Source organism: Triturus cristatus, chromosome 3_1 (genome assembly GCF_964204655.1).
Source record: "Triturus cristatus chromosome 3_1, aTriCri1.1, whole genome shotgun sequence".
In the NCBI taxonomy this organism is placed as follows: domain Eukaryota; kingdom Metazoa; phylum Chordata; class Amphibia; order Caudata; family Salamandridae; genus Triturus; species Triturus cristatus.
The window spans coordinates 1,091,385,396-1,091,401,733 of record NC_140583.1 but is presented as its reverse complement, the minus strand read 5'-3'; the positions used below and the strand labels follow the sequence as shown (position 1 = coordinate 1,091,401,733).

Here is a 16,338-nt window from a genome sequence, read left to right as displayed (position 1 = left end):
AGCCCTGCAAAGCCTTCACTCTAACATATTAGCTCAAGTGTGCTATGGTCTGAAACAAGAGACTACTGATATATTTCCATTCCACACAGATGTCTACCAGGGTTGCCTATTAGCTCCCCTAATCTTTTCAGTATTTCTGAATGATTGTGGCCCATATCTCGAGAGCATGAATTTGGATAACCCAAAACTCTGCAACAGAAGAATTTCTGTATTACTGTCTGCAGATGATGCAGTTACGCTTACATTGACAGAGCTCTTGATGCATAAACTTAGAAAGGGTTTTACAGACTAATGTACAGAAAGCAGCTAACTGTTGACATAGCACAAACAAAGGTTATGATAATAAAACCAAAGATGCCTATAAGGTGTTTTTTCTATGTTAATAATAAGCAATTAAAACGGGTGAGCAACTTTGATTATTTGAGCATTCTCTTTGATAATAAGCTGGTCTGGAACCAGCATGGAGAGAAAGCTCTGGCCACCTTGAGGCAAGCTGCCGCTGCTGTTATTAGATGTAAGCAAAACATAGAAATCAATCCTTGAGCTCTCTGTTACATGTCTACAAAGTTAAAGCAGTAGAAGTGACTCTATATGGAGCTAATGTGTGGGGTTACATAGATGTTTCTATTATCCAGAGAGTAGAGAACAGGTTTTCAAGAACTTTGCTATCATTGGGCCCTGGCACCCCTTTGAATGCACTCTGTCTGGAATTTGGAATGAAGCCTATTGCTGATATTATCACTCTTTGCACTGTTTTGTATGGGAATCGATTGCTTAAGAACAAGTAGCCTGTCATATCTGTACACTCACTGAGGGAGGCAATTACTCCAGCTAGCTTAATTAAACTGCATTGGTTGAATCATGTACAGGATGATTTAAAGTCGCTCAACCTGGACTCCATACATGGAGATCCCTCCAGTATTGGCAGTAATACAGTCAAGAAAGTAACAGGCATGTACTGGTGGCACAAAGAGAGCAGCATAATCAATTCTGATAAGACTGTATCCATGATTTATAGATATCTTAAATATAAATAAAGGTTTAGATTTGAATCATATTTGGCGTATATCTACCCAGAAGCAAGATGTACATTGTATTTCAAGTTTTCTTTGGGCACCCTTCCATTGAAGAGCCCTGCGGTTAAATGGAGAACACTTAATGTTAGAGATGATTGGTGTGATTGTGCACTTGAGGTTAGTGAAACTATTTTCAATTTCATGTTGTTTTGCCCCAACACCTCAACGGTCCGCATGAAATGGCTTACATCTTTATTTCCCAACTATGGTATTAGGAACCATGCTGATGCCCTATTATTGTACTGCAGGACCTATTGCTCCATAATACATTGTGCAATTTTATCCTATATACAGGCTGCTTGGATTGTGACAGGCATATATAAGAACATGTGAAAATTTGACCGACTTGAATGTGCGTGAGCAGGGGTATTGGGGCTTCCTAATATGTTATTTCACTCTGACCACCATGAAAGTCTTCTATTTTCTTCTAACAATTCTTGGATAAGATATTGATTGTAATTTAATTTAAAATTGATTGATTGTCATTGCTTTATAACTGATAGTTAATTGGAGCATTTTATTATTTGTATTGTTGCATAGTCATTAGTTGAGTGCTGCACCTTTAATATTCTTTTAAGAGATGAATTCTCTTGGTTTTAACAGTCTTTTCTTTATACTATGTATATTGTTAAGGCTTATGCTGATAACAATGAATGTTAGTTTACATTGTAACATGGTGTGTACTACATCTAGCAAACTGCTCCTATGAATTAGAGCATGAAACTGAAACCCTCCAACTCAAAATGCCCCAAGAGTGATCACAACGCCCACACTGTCTTGTTTGCTAAGTTCTGTTCTCCATAATCAGAGTGTTATATTAAAAACAATAATAGACCTTTATTCTTCAGCGGCCATTCTGTGCAAGGCTGTGACATTCTTGACTTAATCTGCAGTATCACATGATCCTATGCACTAGAAAGCTCTGGTATGCTCCAAGTATGTCAAGGGATCTGCTACCAAGACCAAGACAGACCAGGAAAATATTTGTGTAAATTCAGTCCTATTGTCTGACTAATGTGAGATATCCTCTAACATCCTGTTGTGTCATATCCTAAAGATATAATACCTTGAAGAAACACAGATTATTTACTGGGATATGAAATAGTACAACTGCAGTATGAAGCACTGTCTAAAACATAAGTTATAATGATTATATAAATGGCCAGGCCAGCAACTCGGAGAGCTTTCGATGAACTTCCCATAATGTCAGTAGAATTTCATTCTTTTGCTCGAATTGCTGCACTTGGGCTGTTTATGGACCCTTACAAGGACTGTGGCCTGAATCAACACTAAGCACTCATGGAACTCACAAAAAAAGAAATACCCAGCAGAGACTTAACTTAACTGCCTGGTTTTCCTACAATGTCAACATTATAGCTAGCTGAGCTTATAGCAAACTCTACAAAGCTAGTTGAATATGCAGTAAGATACAGGTTAAAGATAAAACAGTAAATGTAGGATTAAGGAAATATTGCCAGAGGGGCTGTTGTGTGGGTGGTGATTGGGAGTTTGGCTGCTTAGGGAAAAATTTTAGGAAATTCTTATGGTTCATCAGAGTATTATTGGCCACTATCTATCTGAGAGATGAATAGTACATGGCTGGTAGGGTGAAGAATGCCTTACATTGAATACATTGATCTAGGTCAGCTTTTGTCAGATAGGCATGATAGAATTAGCTTTACCTTCAACCCTTGTGGATGTCAGAGCAAGAGATGTACTTTTTAGGGAAGATAGAGCAAAGGGCAGACTGAATAGCACTTACAAACCATTTCTGCAGTCAGACTCTCCATTGTATTATTAATGGACAAACTACCTGGAGTACTCAAGATGAGCATCAAGGAGGACTCCAAAGAAATTTGAAACACATATGTGGTCACTGGTATTCCCTTTCAAATAGGATGTGGCCTTCAAGTTTTGTGAAGACTGTTCATTCTTGGGTGGGCACAAGTGATCTGTATATTTTTTATTCCTGCCTGAAATAGCACAGGCAAGCTAGACAAACTGAAAAAATAGAATATATTTAGAGCAATTACAAGTGGTTCAGATTAATTCCAAAATTTTGATTTATCACTTTTGTATTCATTAACCACGTTTGCTATATGGTTAGCATGACCAGCATGCCTCACTCCACAGTACCTAAACAATGCATTCTGAATAATAGTTCTTACCAGTACAGTGTGTTTGTAAGCTCGATGGATAACGATGTTGTAGTTGAACACTTCCACTTCCACTTGCTTTACCCACAATGCTAGTGATGTGTCACGGTCCTCATTTTTAGCAGTAACTGTAAACTTGGGAACTGAGTCGGCTCTGATCCCAACCACTGTAGTGCAGAGGATGATGGAGCAGCTACTCTGGAAATCAAAAGGGAACCCATCAAATGTGAGGTAATGGCCATAACCCGACACAATGCAGGAGGCGTCTGTCCGTGGCTGACAGTAGTACAAACCACCTTCCTCCATGCAATATTCGTCATCCTTGCAGACGGTGTTCTCACAGTAGACATTGTTGTCAGTGCCATTGCAGAAGCACAAGGATTGGCAATCCTGGTCTACCCAAAAGGTGGCATTGGTCAAAACCTGGCGTCCCCCATAATTGCAGCCACACTCTGTTCTTGGGATGCACTTTGTGCCATGGAGTGCAAACCCTTCATCGCATTGGCAACCTTCGGCACAGGTGTCCACACACAAAGGTCCCGATGCCAAGGTTTCACAGGTCTCGGAGCATGTTATGCATTCCTCAAAGTGACTGTTTTGAGGACAGAGAAGAGCTGGAAGGAAAAAAACAGCTAGTCAAGTGACTGAAACATTTTTAGTTTGTGTTATTTATTGCTGAGTGAAGATTGATGACTTTAGAAGTATAGAAAAAAGTTTTGCTGTTCTACCACAATACTGAATTGTCAATATCATCCTTATATTATACTGTGTCTAGAATATCAATTACCACAATATCCAGAAATAAGTATAAGTAGGTTAGTATGGATTTACTGTTATTAATGCCATATGTATGTAGGCAGTCAATCATTATGAAAGTGCATCGGTTGTGTCATCTGGAACACTTCTATCAAAACAAAACCACTGAAAATAAAGTCAACCCTAAATAGGGTAAGTCATCTGCCAGGATGACTGGAGGTGAGACCTCCATCAACCCAGAGAGCTCAACAGACCACCTGCTAAGGTTTATGAGCCCCCTTAATCCTCTCAGTGGCAGGAGTAAATCCATTTCCTTGAATAGAATGGAAAGTTGACACCCCCAATGTTGGCACAGACAGTGGGGCAAGGAGTTTATCCATGGAGAAATATATTTTCTCAAAGTAGAAAAATGAATGGGAAAAATACAACAGTACACATAAGGAGGTATTGGCACATGTGCAGTAGTGTACTAGGCATACGTATGCATGGCTGTATTTGAGAGTTCACATAGGTTCTCTAGAGCATGTCTGGCAACCATTGGCTATTGAATGTTCCAGCCATGCTCGGGGGAAACGTAGTCACTTCCAAAGATTCAATAACCTGCACCCATGAAAGGGTGTAAACCTACAAGAGCATATATTTAGATTTTTTTATGAATCTGGCTCACTGTGATCATCAATCCCAGATTGTAATCTGACAACCCTTGTGAAGAATAAAAGTAAATACTAGAATTAATCATTTATAAAAAAAAAAGTACAATGTCTCCTTAAGAAGGAGAGCAACACAAGATACTTTATAAGTGTCAACTTTCCCAAACTCATATTGTAAAGAATCTCCATTATTCATGAACAGTTTGTGTTTCACATTGCATTTAACAGCTGGCACTACTGAAAACAGGATAAATTATGTTGACTCACGGCAGAAGTTGCGACTTCTCCACTGGCCAACATCCACAGCGGCATTCCTGCAGGCACTAGCATACCGCGTTACTGAATCACAGAGCTCTGACTGGTTCCCACCACTCGTGCACAGACGAAAGAGGCAGGTTCTGTAGTATGCAGAGACGTTGACTACTGAGTGACACTCAAGGAAGGAACTGTTGCTCAGATCATTGATTATGCCACACTTAGATCTGCTCCTGTAGAACTTCAGGAGTTCAGAGTCATTGTTACAGGCTTTCAAGAGGTCACCACACTCCCCATTGCAGATTTCATCAAAGGTTGTCCAGCTCTCCAAGAAAACATCCAAGTTGTCAGTACATTTTCCATTTGAGAAACAAAACTCATCATCTCCATTCCCGTTGAAATAACCACATAACCCTCCTGTGCAGTTGTAGTAAAATGTGGATAGGCTGATGGAGACCAACCCGTAGTCTGTGTATTGGAGCTTGAGCAATCCATTAGACTCGATAATGGTCCCATTCCTGTTACGGTAAATCTCCAGCTTCCCAGTCGGGTGGAAATAAGGCAATTCTACTTCAAAGCCATTCACCTACAATGGAAGTAAAAAAATTCTAGTTACTTTCTAAACTTTCAGACATCTGAAAATTTAGCAAAACACAATTAGGCTTTAAACAACCACATGCATTCCTGGAGCATCCTTTCTCCTCAGCCTTACTCTACAAATTAAATGTCACTGCTGGTGGACTTCATTATCGTGTTTATAAGCTAAGACAACCACCCACATATCTACATATTTACACCCATAAGAAATAAATTAGGTATTTAGGATTCTCTTTCATAAAGATAGACAAGTAGTACTATTGTGAGTATTTGTGCTCAGGTGTCACATTAACAAAGACATTTTAATAAAATGTGATACTAACAAAGGTGAAATATTGGAAGAAAAATGCATTATAAAATAGCATTTCCTTAGCAAGCATTTTTTTTATTTAATGCTATATTTGCAACTTTCATTATATTTATTTACTTTTAAGAGTAAAATTAAAAACAGTATTGAGACTAGAAAAGGTTTTGAGTCTCTGAGCTATTCAACAAACACTAAATATTTTTAGATCAAACCGTTCCCTAGGAATATGTTTTGGACACACATTTGAATGCGAACAAAAATTAATTACCAAATAATATGGTTAGTTTTTTTGAAAAGTAAATCCAGTGTGACTCAGAACGAACCTGAGTCAATCAAATGCCCCCAATTCTAAGTATTGAGAGTGGCCGTCTTGAATGTGACATCACGGATCTAGAACTGACTGCTGTCTGAAGGATCTATATTGCATTTGATTCACTTTTTGTTCATCTGGCTTTTCAATGTTCCCACCGTACCCGCCATTTAATCTCATTTCAAGTTTCAAGTACTTTGTATCATCTTTAGTGGAGAGAAAACTATATACATTGAATGACAAATTTGTAAAATGAAATTAAGTATAATGGCCTGTAACTGTGGCCTCTCTGTGGCATTCCCATGTGCAAAGTGGAGGAGATTGAATGGCACTTTCACTTTGCGGTCTTTCAGAAAAAATATAAGTACATTAACAGAAACAATGTGTGCAATGATCCATATTGGCTTTCTCCATCTTCCAAAGGATGAGGAAAAAGCTTCATGAAGTTCAGGAAGTTGCTTTCCCTGATGTTATCGCAAATGTAACAATTTTATGTTTTTTTAAAGATGCACCAGTTCCCTTAATCATGCTCTTTAACATCTCCATCCCAGGCCTTAAGTAAGCTACAATGGATGCCTATTGGGCAGCGCATTGCCTTTAAGGCTCTCTGCCTAGCGTATAAGGCACTTCATGGAATTGGCCCTGACTACCTCAAGAATAACCTTAAATGGTACTCCCCAGGCAGATCTCTATGCTCCAGCCACTCTAAAAGTCTGGTAGCCCCCCCCCCAACAAGTGTCTGTCTTGGGGGGCAGTAATGTTATCATATGTACTGCCCTTAAATGGAATAGTCTCCCTCAATCTTTGAAATCTTCAACCACTCTTCTGCCTTTCAGAAAATCTCTAAAAAACAGTTTTTTTCTCCAACTATGTCACTTTCTTCATTGATCACAGACAGTGCCAAGACTCCTCTGGATATATGTTGCGCTTTACAAATGCATTCGATATCAATCTCAATGTGCTGCTTACAATACAAATCCATTTGCAAATGCAAACACAGGGATAGTGATCTGCAATCCCTGGCATGCCACCATCCCAATCATTGGAGGTTGAAAATTTAATCCAGCCTAATTAATATTCATTAGGTAGTCTGTGACCCCCTGTGAATTGAGATTTTTGTGGCAGCAGCTTTTAGGTTGCTTCGCTAAATCAGAGTCCTTTCACAAAAAGTTGGTGTGCAGTTTGCAACCACTTTTTGAGAACTTACTCTTAGTACATCAGGCCCCTCTATCACTGTCTCTAGTACAGCAACTGTAACAATGTTGCTTAGGGACCAGAAATGAATCATCCGCTGAGTGGATGGGAAATTATTTTGCGAGTTTATCCTACATGTGACGCTGAAAGAAGAGTTCATACATTGAAATGTTCATGTGAGGAGTTATATATCAGATAGACGAAATAAAATGATGTTTAATTGAACATGATTGAGAAATTCACACAAATAATACTAAAGGTAGGAAGACACTACCAGGGTCAGACTGTGACAGAATTTAGGCCAGGGCAACATAATAAAAGTGACCCCCAGTCCCCGCCACCACATTGGGGAATCAGATAGCTAAAAAGTTGGTCCACATTTGCAAATTGGGTCTCTATACCACTAGTAAAGGCAGCTGTATAGGTGTTTTGTCATGGCCTGGGAGACTGCAAGCATTTGTGCTTGCTGCAGGCAATGTTTGTGGTCATATCAGGGAAGTCAACAATTAAATCCAGCTCTCCAGACTATAAAACAGGCCCACCAACAAACAACAAGCATTTACAATGCATTCGGTCTCGCCTTTGGTACCTTATATGTGTTTAGCAATGCAGCACATTAGCCTGGGTGCTGAAACATCTACTGTTCTTTAACATGGAGGGAAAGTAAGCATCAAACTGCGTGACACGTCAGGTAAGGGAACACATGGAGAGAAATATTGCCTTTCAGCAGGGAAATGGTATAGTCCAAAGCTCTGTTTTTAATATAAAAGCAGGGCCTTCGGTGGTTATATCACTGAAAATACAAGATTTGAAAAAAAAATTGTCTACGGGTACTTGTGGAAGCCAATTTCTATGGACTGGAATCTAGAGAATGCTAAAGTGATTCTGGTATCTTACTAACCTCTGCTGGTCGTTTTCTAAAAAGGTAAATAGAGGCAGTTGCCAGAATTTTTTTTAAAAGGAAAGTCACTCAGCATAAAGCAATTCTGGTATTTTACTGACCTCTGCTGGTCATTTTCTATCAAAACAGTTAAATAGAGGCATTTGAACAGAAAAAAAGTCCCTAAGCGGAAGAAGACAAGTCCTAGGACTGATCTCCAAAGCCCACAAAGTACATACACATATAAGTATATACTAAAGTATATACTAAAGTATATACAAGAGGTCTCAAAAGCTCGACCTAAAAAAAAAAACGGCACACATAGTGGCCTGTCGGAGCAGCCCTTCTGGTGGCACTGCCTGATTGCCCTATAGGCTAGTACGGCCCTGCTTCCAGGAATACAATCAAACAATTGTGCAACTTTGAAACCAAGTCTGTAAAATTCTATGCAGATCACCAATAGGAGTCAATATCACTCAGAAGTTGTTTTATCATAAAAGCTGACGGACATAATATGTTGATACCATTCACGTGAAATGGTAAAATTAAATCCAAGGGTACGTCTTTGTCTTTTTTAAATATCAAAATAGGTGCATAAATATCAAGATAACAGGCTGTGGTTACAAACTGCAGGAATTTACGTCTTTGAGCTAAACACAAGTTCAGAAAAATAACTGGAAGAGAACCACTTAAAGCCAATTTGCACAGATGGGTTTGATGTTTGAAGAAGCCTGATAACTGATTCTGCCAGTGGGATTAACATTGATAAGGAGAAAAACAAGACATTCATTGCTAATATTATTCTCTACACTATATGAAACTAATTTACAGAGTTTAACTTGACCTTATATTAAATTAATGGTATTTCTGGTTCCCTATGGAAAGTTATTTTGTTGGGAATGTCCCTGATGAAAGGATACTCCTGAAATTCTTCGGGCAAAGAAAATAAATATATTACAGGAACTATACAAAGTAAATTTGAAAGGAAGAATGATATTGTTTAAATACAATTTAAGGAACACTTAAAGTTCCTCAAGAAAATACTTTCTTTCAGATTGGTAACCAAACTCGCTAGACCTGGAACGAGCTACCGGCAGACATCAGACGCACCCCCGCCCTGAACACCTTAATGAAGATCCTCAAGACCTGGCCTCAGCTAATCAGATATGCGCCCCCGCCCCCAACCCCCCCCCCCAGCGCCTTGAGACCCTCACTGGTGAGTAGCACGCTTACAATTCCCCTGATTGATTGATTGATGAGATCAATTCACTGAGTAGGTTAAGGAATAGAAGAAGTATTGTAAAGCAAGAAACAACTCGGTAAAACTGAGTGGCTTGCAAATCAATGTGGCAGACAATTTTTCCTAAGATTCCCTTCGGACTCAAGCTACATCCAGAGGCATCCGCAACACAACAGCTTCCATCAGCTCTAAACACAGAGCGTAAATGGCTTTATTACAAGAAATGGGTGAGCTGGGTGAGTCATGGAGATATCGGATGAAATAGAAACAGAGTTGTGGCCATCTTCTCATACTTGAATAGCAAGGTGAGAAACAGGTCTTGTGGTACAGACAGCTGGTCTTGTAGGGCACTGAATCTGTGAGCCCACCCCCCCACTGAATGGAGGCACTGCCTAGGGTTGATGCTGAGAAAGTCCAGAAAGAGGGGGCACCAACTTGATCACTGTGGATGACCAAGGACTCATGGCCTATCACACAAAATACTGGAATCCAAACAATGGTTCAAGTAAAACTACTCAAAAATCCAAAAAGGAATAAAAAACCAAATCTCATACAACGAGAACATGAACAAAAATATAATTGAAAACTAAAACGAATTTAAAATGGTACCCCAAAAGAAAAGATTTTCCTAGGGGCACACAATACCCATGTACAGGAAATATGTTTCAAGTAGAAAATGTATGTTTTAATATAAATATAAAGGAACAATAATAATGGCGCTCATAGAGTTACACAAACATTACCAACAGATATAAACAATATCATGTGTAATCAGACAGGGAGTGGCTGAAGAAAAAATATATATACAGAAAGGCACGGTTCAAAAACCAAACAAAAACCACATTGCAAAAGAGATATGCTCTCATCAGTTAGAGCCACTTCTTAGCGTCAACGACATTTCAACCCATTAGCACTTTGAGGGTCATCATCAGGACAAACAAATGTACGAGCGTCCAATAAGCTTCAATAAAATCTGTATTAGAAGGACACAGCCCTCTACACTGGAAGATAAAAGAAGCTCAACGAGTTCAAGGCTTCAGTGCCCCAACCGAAAGTCACACACTGACAACATGTCAGAAAACAATGCGTTGAGATAAAATTTGTTGATGAGGAATTCACTCAAAATTAGAAGCACTACTTTAAAGGTCATGCTGAATCAAGAAATCTGAAGCGGTTACATTTTTAAACGCTTTTTTGCACGTGTTACTGGCTTTGTGTTCTGGATGGCATGCTGATGGAGCCAAATAGTGCAAATAAGCATTTTAAAAGTGCACCGCCTGAGATTTCTTGATTCAGCATGACCTTCATCCTTAAACCTCTAATTGGATTGATTTTGAAGTAGTGCTCCTATTTTTGAGCGAATTCCTTTTCAACAATTTTTATCTCAACGCATTGTTTTCTGACACGTTGTCAGTGTGTGACCTTTGGTTGGGGCACTGAAGCCTTGGACTCGTTGAGCTTCTTTTATCTTCCAGTGTAGAGTGCTGTGTCCTTCTTATACAGACTTTATTGAAGCTTATTGGACGCTCGTATGTTTGTTTGTCCTGATGAGGACCCTCAAAGTCCTAATGGGTTGAAACGCCGTCTACGCAAAGAAGTGGCTCTAACTGATGAGGACATATCTCTTTTGCTATGTGGTTTTTGTTTGGTTTTTGAACCGTGCCTTTGTGTATAAATATGTTTTCCTCAGCCACTCCCTGTCTGATTACACATGATATTGTTTATATCTGTTGGTAATGTTTGTGTAACTCTATGAGCGCCATTATTATTGTTCCTTTATATTTATATTAAAAAATAAATGTTCTACTTGAAACGTATTTCCTGTACATGGGTTTTGTGTGCCCCTAGGAAAATCTTTTCTTTTGGGGTACCATTTTAAATTCTGTTTAGTTTTCAATGATATATTTTGTTTATGTTCTCATTGTATTTTAGTTTTTCGATTCCTTTTTGGATTTTTGAGTAGTTTTACTTGAACCATTGTTTGGATTCCAGTATTATTTAGCCCCTTGTTCAGGTTCTAGGGTTGCCCCTGTTGTCCGGAATTACTATCACAAAAAATGGCGCCTTGCCACAGACCACATAAGTAGGCTGGCCGAGCAAGGCAGACCTGCACTGAAGAGAGCAGGATGCCATATAGGCACATGCAAGAGAGAGGCCAAAAGCTTTGCCGGAATGTGACTGGATTGAGTTGCTGAGTGAGACAAGCCCAGCTCGCTCCCTTACAATGATCCAGAGCTGTCAAACATCGCGCACCTCAGAGGTGAAAAACAATTGGATTATATAACAGCCCAGCCAAAGAAACACACTTGTCAAAGGACAACATAGTTCACTGGGCAACACAGAGGCCCTACACATGAACGATCAAAGATATAGGATTCCCGAGCAGTTGGCTCAGGAAAAACTCTCCCCATTTGGCCCCAGGGGAGGTGACACTGTGGCCACTGCTGAAGAGAGCTGGACACTCAATGAAAGTAGATCCACTTGCACTTGATGAATAGCAAAAGACAAGAGAACCCAACCCCCGCACCAGGCTAGAAGTGTAAATTAATGGAACAGAACCAATGTCCTTCGATTGAGTAAAGTTGGAAGCCAGGGTGATGGCAGCACAGCTGCACAAACCTCAGACATATCATTAGCAATAGACAAACACCCACTAAGTCATTGAAGCTAAAATTGATGAAGTGAGGTCAGATGTCAACTTCTCTGGCAAGACTTAAGGAATGGTGTCAACAGAGTTCTGGAGGTTGAGATCTGCATCTCGGAGCTGGAAGACATGGGGCAGGGACTTGAGGCAATGGTTTCAAAACTACCAATCCGGGACACTTTCAATGTGAACAGAACTGCAGGAGAACTGATATACCACACTAGCCTTTAAGTGCTGGGGTTCCTAGAGAGGAAGGAGACAAGGGGTAACAACTCAGAACAATTCCTGGATGCTTGGATCAGTCTTGGGACCTGTGTGTACCTTTCCCTGTGTTTTATAGTCAGGGACACTGGAATTATGCAACAGGGAAGGACTAATTTATTTGGCAGAGGTAACTACATTTTGTGTTGCGATAAAGCTAAATATGTGGAGTAATGCAGCATACTTTATTACAGTATTACTGCATAAATTTCGTCTTTTTCACACTTGCTCACAGTGCCTGGGCTAAAGTTCCTCCTCATTAGAAACAGTTTAACATTCAAATACACCAATAGGCAGTTGAAAGGTGGTCAGAGAACTTTTGTGAAGGGCCTTCCAATGTACGGCAAAACATTGAGCTGCATTTTTAGTAACTTTTGATACGCTTAGGCTAGAAACTATTTTTGGGGGTAAAATCTGCAAAATATGCAGCAGATGATAGATTATGTGGCAAATGTGGCAAATCTATTACTACGCATTAAAACACCACAGCCTCAGAATCACATATTTTCAGAATCCCTGTTTGTAGTTGACAGAGTCCACTGCACCTTGCTTCAACTCCCTCTCAACGCTGCTTATCATGCACTCATAGCCAGAATATTGAACTGCAACAGACCATGACACAATTTCCCATAGATCATTGGGAAAAAATGTAACCCTATATATGGATCTGTCTGAATATCTGTCTTCCCAGACTAAACTGGACTTGTGCAACAACAAAGGGAAAGAGGACAATGGGGTCAGTGGCATCACTAGGGAGGGCCTGTTGGGACTGGTGGCCCATCTGTAAATGTCCTCCTTCCCACCTTGTGCACCACCATCGGCGAATACCAAGAAACACAGACTCTATCCTCTCAGACATGTGAAGAACAATGTTGTTACTTTGCACATTTTATGTTTTACTTACTCTTACATTCCCTAAGTGCATAAGCTTTTTCCAGGAAGGTGTATTTCTGTACATTTTCATTCAATAAATCATTCATATGTAGGGCATAGTATGAAAAGTCACTCTTAGATAGCTGTGTGAGTTCAAGTTGTGGGTGGGCCACAATTGACAACTGTGGTGTTCAGGCTGCACACAGTGCAAAGACATTTTTCACCATACCTTTCATTGCTCCAAATATGGGTTTGAAATACATGCTTATCCTTTTTCCTGAGCACACATTACATGATCAGGTGTGCCAATTGTAATTGCGATTATACGCACAACTGTGTGAAGGAGGACGTGCTATCAAAATATTGGCAGGGCAAAACTTAAAGGGAATATAGTGTGTGCAAGTGAGTGGGTGCATTTTGTGTAGGGATTGCTGAGGTGCAGAGCTGCAAAGAATTGAGTGCAGGAGCGAGTGAAAAGAGTGTGCTGCAGAGGAAAGAGATTCGATGTGAGATATGCAGATTGAGTGTTTCAGAAAGGTATAAAGATAAAAGTGAGTAAATGTTTACCAAAGAGAATAAAGGGACCAGAAGATGATGAAGGAGGATAACAGGACGTGGAATGGAGTAGGCAAAGCTGATAAACACTGGCACCACAACTAGCATTCGGACACAGCCCAAAGTCCCTCCCATCAAGGAAAGAAATCCTTCTAATCTGAACTCAGGGGTACCCTGAGAGATGCAAGCAATACGATTTATTGAAATAAGTAAAATGATATGATTCTCATGTCCTCCACTTACAGGAGATTAATCTGTTAGGCACAAAATGCAACTTTTTGGCATGCCACAGATTCACTACAGTGTTTGAAAAGGGTTTCACAAATGGATTCCAGAATGAGAAGATTCTTATTAAGCACCGCCTTCACTTTCGTCCTCAGTACATATAGAGGGACCCATAGGAGGCTATGTGGAGGACATTTGTCTACAATTTGCTTGTATGCTCTACCTCAACTTAATGCAACTTACCTGGAAGAGATCGAGGCTCTACTGGTGCAACTCCACATGGGACCACTAGTGACATTGGAGATTTCAATGGCAGGATAAGGTGGATAGTTGATAGGATGGTCAAAGACACCATCCCTCAACAATGAGTCATCAATCTGGCTAGTTTTGTCGACTTTATGGGCTAGGCGGGTGCATGGTGCCACCTACACACAAGCGGAGTTCTACATTTGACTACCACTTTTTGCTGTGCACAGAATTGAGAAATCGACCAAGAGGAGATACTGACCCGTGGCCTGTACAACCATTTGCCTGTTGAATTAACATAGAATTTTGTTGGGGATGGAATGAGAGGGAAAGGGTGATGACTTTGCACATGGTTGCTAACCGATGCTAACTTTAGGGTCCTCTACAGTCCAGTTGAACTGTATTTCACACTGAACCTGGTATCAGTGCAGTCCCCTGTAGTGTTATTGGAGGCCTTCAAGGCCTCCATTAGAGGCAGAATCATGAGTCACATGCAGGACAAACGATGTTACATAGAAAAACCTTTGCAGCTATAGGCACTTTTCTGGGTGTACAGGTCCAATACCAGGTCACTCCAGAGCCAAACAGAGCACAACATAACAGTTCTGCAGCAGACCCTGATGGATAAAGCCAGAGGGGCATGTCTTGCTTCATGGATTCGAGAACATTAATATGGGGAAAAAGCTAGCAGGATGTTGCACTGGCTCTACAGGTGAGATGGATCAAACAGAAGGCTTGGCCAGGTGACAGACCTAGATGAAAATGCAGTGTGATACAGATACAGCATTGGCAAGGCATATGCATGGTACTATCAGACACTGTTTGTGATGAAGGAGCCTCCTGACATGGCGGCCCGGACGGTCTTCATGAAAGACCTCCCTATGTGATGTCTCTCATGGTCGAAGAACTCAGCTTTGCTTTGCACCAGCTTCAAAATGGATAATTCCCAGCCCCCAAGGGGTTTTCTGTGGAACTTTTAAAGCATTTCTCATGTAAGATCATGGCACCATACAAGGTCATATTAGATACATCTCTGAGCACTAGTAAGCTGCTACCGGGCATGAAGACGGCAGTAATAGTGGTAGTACATAAATAGCAAGGCCCCCAGAGATATGCTTGTCATACCATCCGATTTCACTTGTCAACATCAAATCCAAAATTATAGTGAAGGCCCTTGCAAACTGATTAGTAGCAGTAATAGGCTTCCATGCAAATGCAGACTCATTCAGCTTCCTGCCCATGCGCTCGTCCAGAGATAATATTAGATGCCCCATCACCCAGCATCCTTGGCTGATTACTTAACGGGCCCATTAGCACTCCTAATGATTCATTTGAAGAAATCATTTGATTCATTAGATGGGACATCCTGTTTTTGATCCCAGAGAAAATTGATATTGGTCCTGTTTTTCTCAAATTCATGCACCTTCTATATATAAAACTAAAAGCCATGGTCTGAGTGGGAGAGATACATTCTGCGCTTTTTGTTATTCTCAGGGGTACCAGACAAGGGTGACACTGTCACCCTTCTGCTTTGCATTGCCATTGAGCAACTGGACGAATGGCTCAGGATCAATGAACATCTGTGGGGTCAGGGGAACCACTGGAGTCACAGATAGAGTATCCCTGCATGCAGCTGACCTATTGAGCTATCTCCAGTACTTCATGAGTCCAGTTCCAAATACCTAAAGATGCTAGCAGTGCTTGGTGGAGTATCTGGCTTACAGGTAAATTTATCAAAATGAATAGTCTAAACTCTTACGGATAAAGGCACAGACATTGCATGGACCTCCACCTTTAAAATTCTCAAAGACAGGTTCACAGAGCTAAGGGCCTTCATAACAATGAGGTACATCTTGCGCCTAGCAAAAAAAACTGGCAGCCCGTATAGACAAACTCAAAGCAGATCTATCATTTGGTGCCCTCTTCCTCTGTGACTGTTGGGTCAGACGGCCATCATTAAGATGTCATTCCACACCTGCTTTTCCAGCTTCACATCTACCCACACTAACATTACTTTGTACTATCGGGTCTCACATCTAATAATTTTAAACAAATGGCTAATCAAGTTAGATAAGGACTTTGCTTTTACAATTGCGAGGTAGGGTCTCAAATC

At 40.4% G+C, this 16,338-nt stretch overlaps 1 protein-coding gene across 1 annotated transcript in view; it reads right to left on the bottom strand.

Annotated features, from left to right (window-relative positions):
- Window positions 1-16,338, bottom strand: part of TECTA (tectorin alpha) — a 345,850-nt gene that overhangs the window by 200,017 nt on the left and 129,495 nt on the right. Inside the window, exons 9-10 of the mRNA XM_085646453.1 lie at window positions 4,906-5,479; window positions 3,245-3,846 (exon numbers count right to left, since the gene is read on the bottom strand). Of these exons, the coding sequence (XP_085502579.1) occupies window positions 3,245-3,846; window positions 4,906-5,479 (1,176 nt within the window). The remainder of the gene's footprint in view (window positions 1-3,244; window positions 3,847-4,905; window positions 5,480-16,338) is intronic.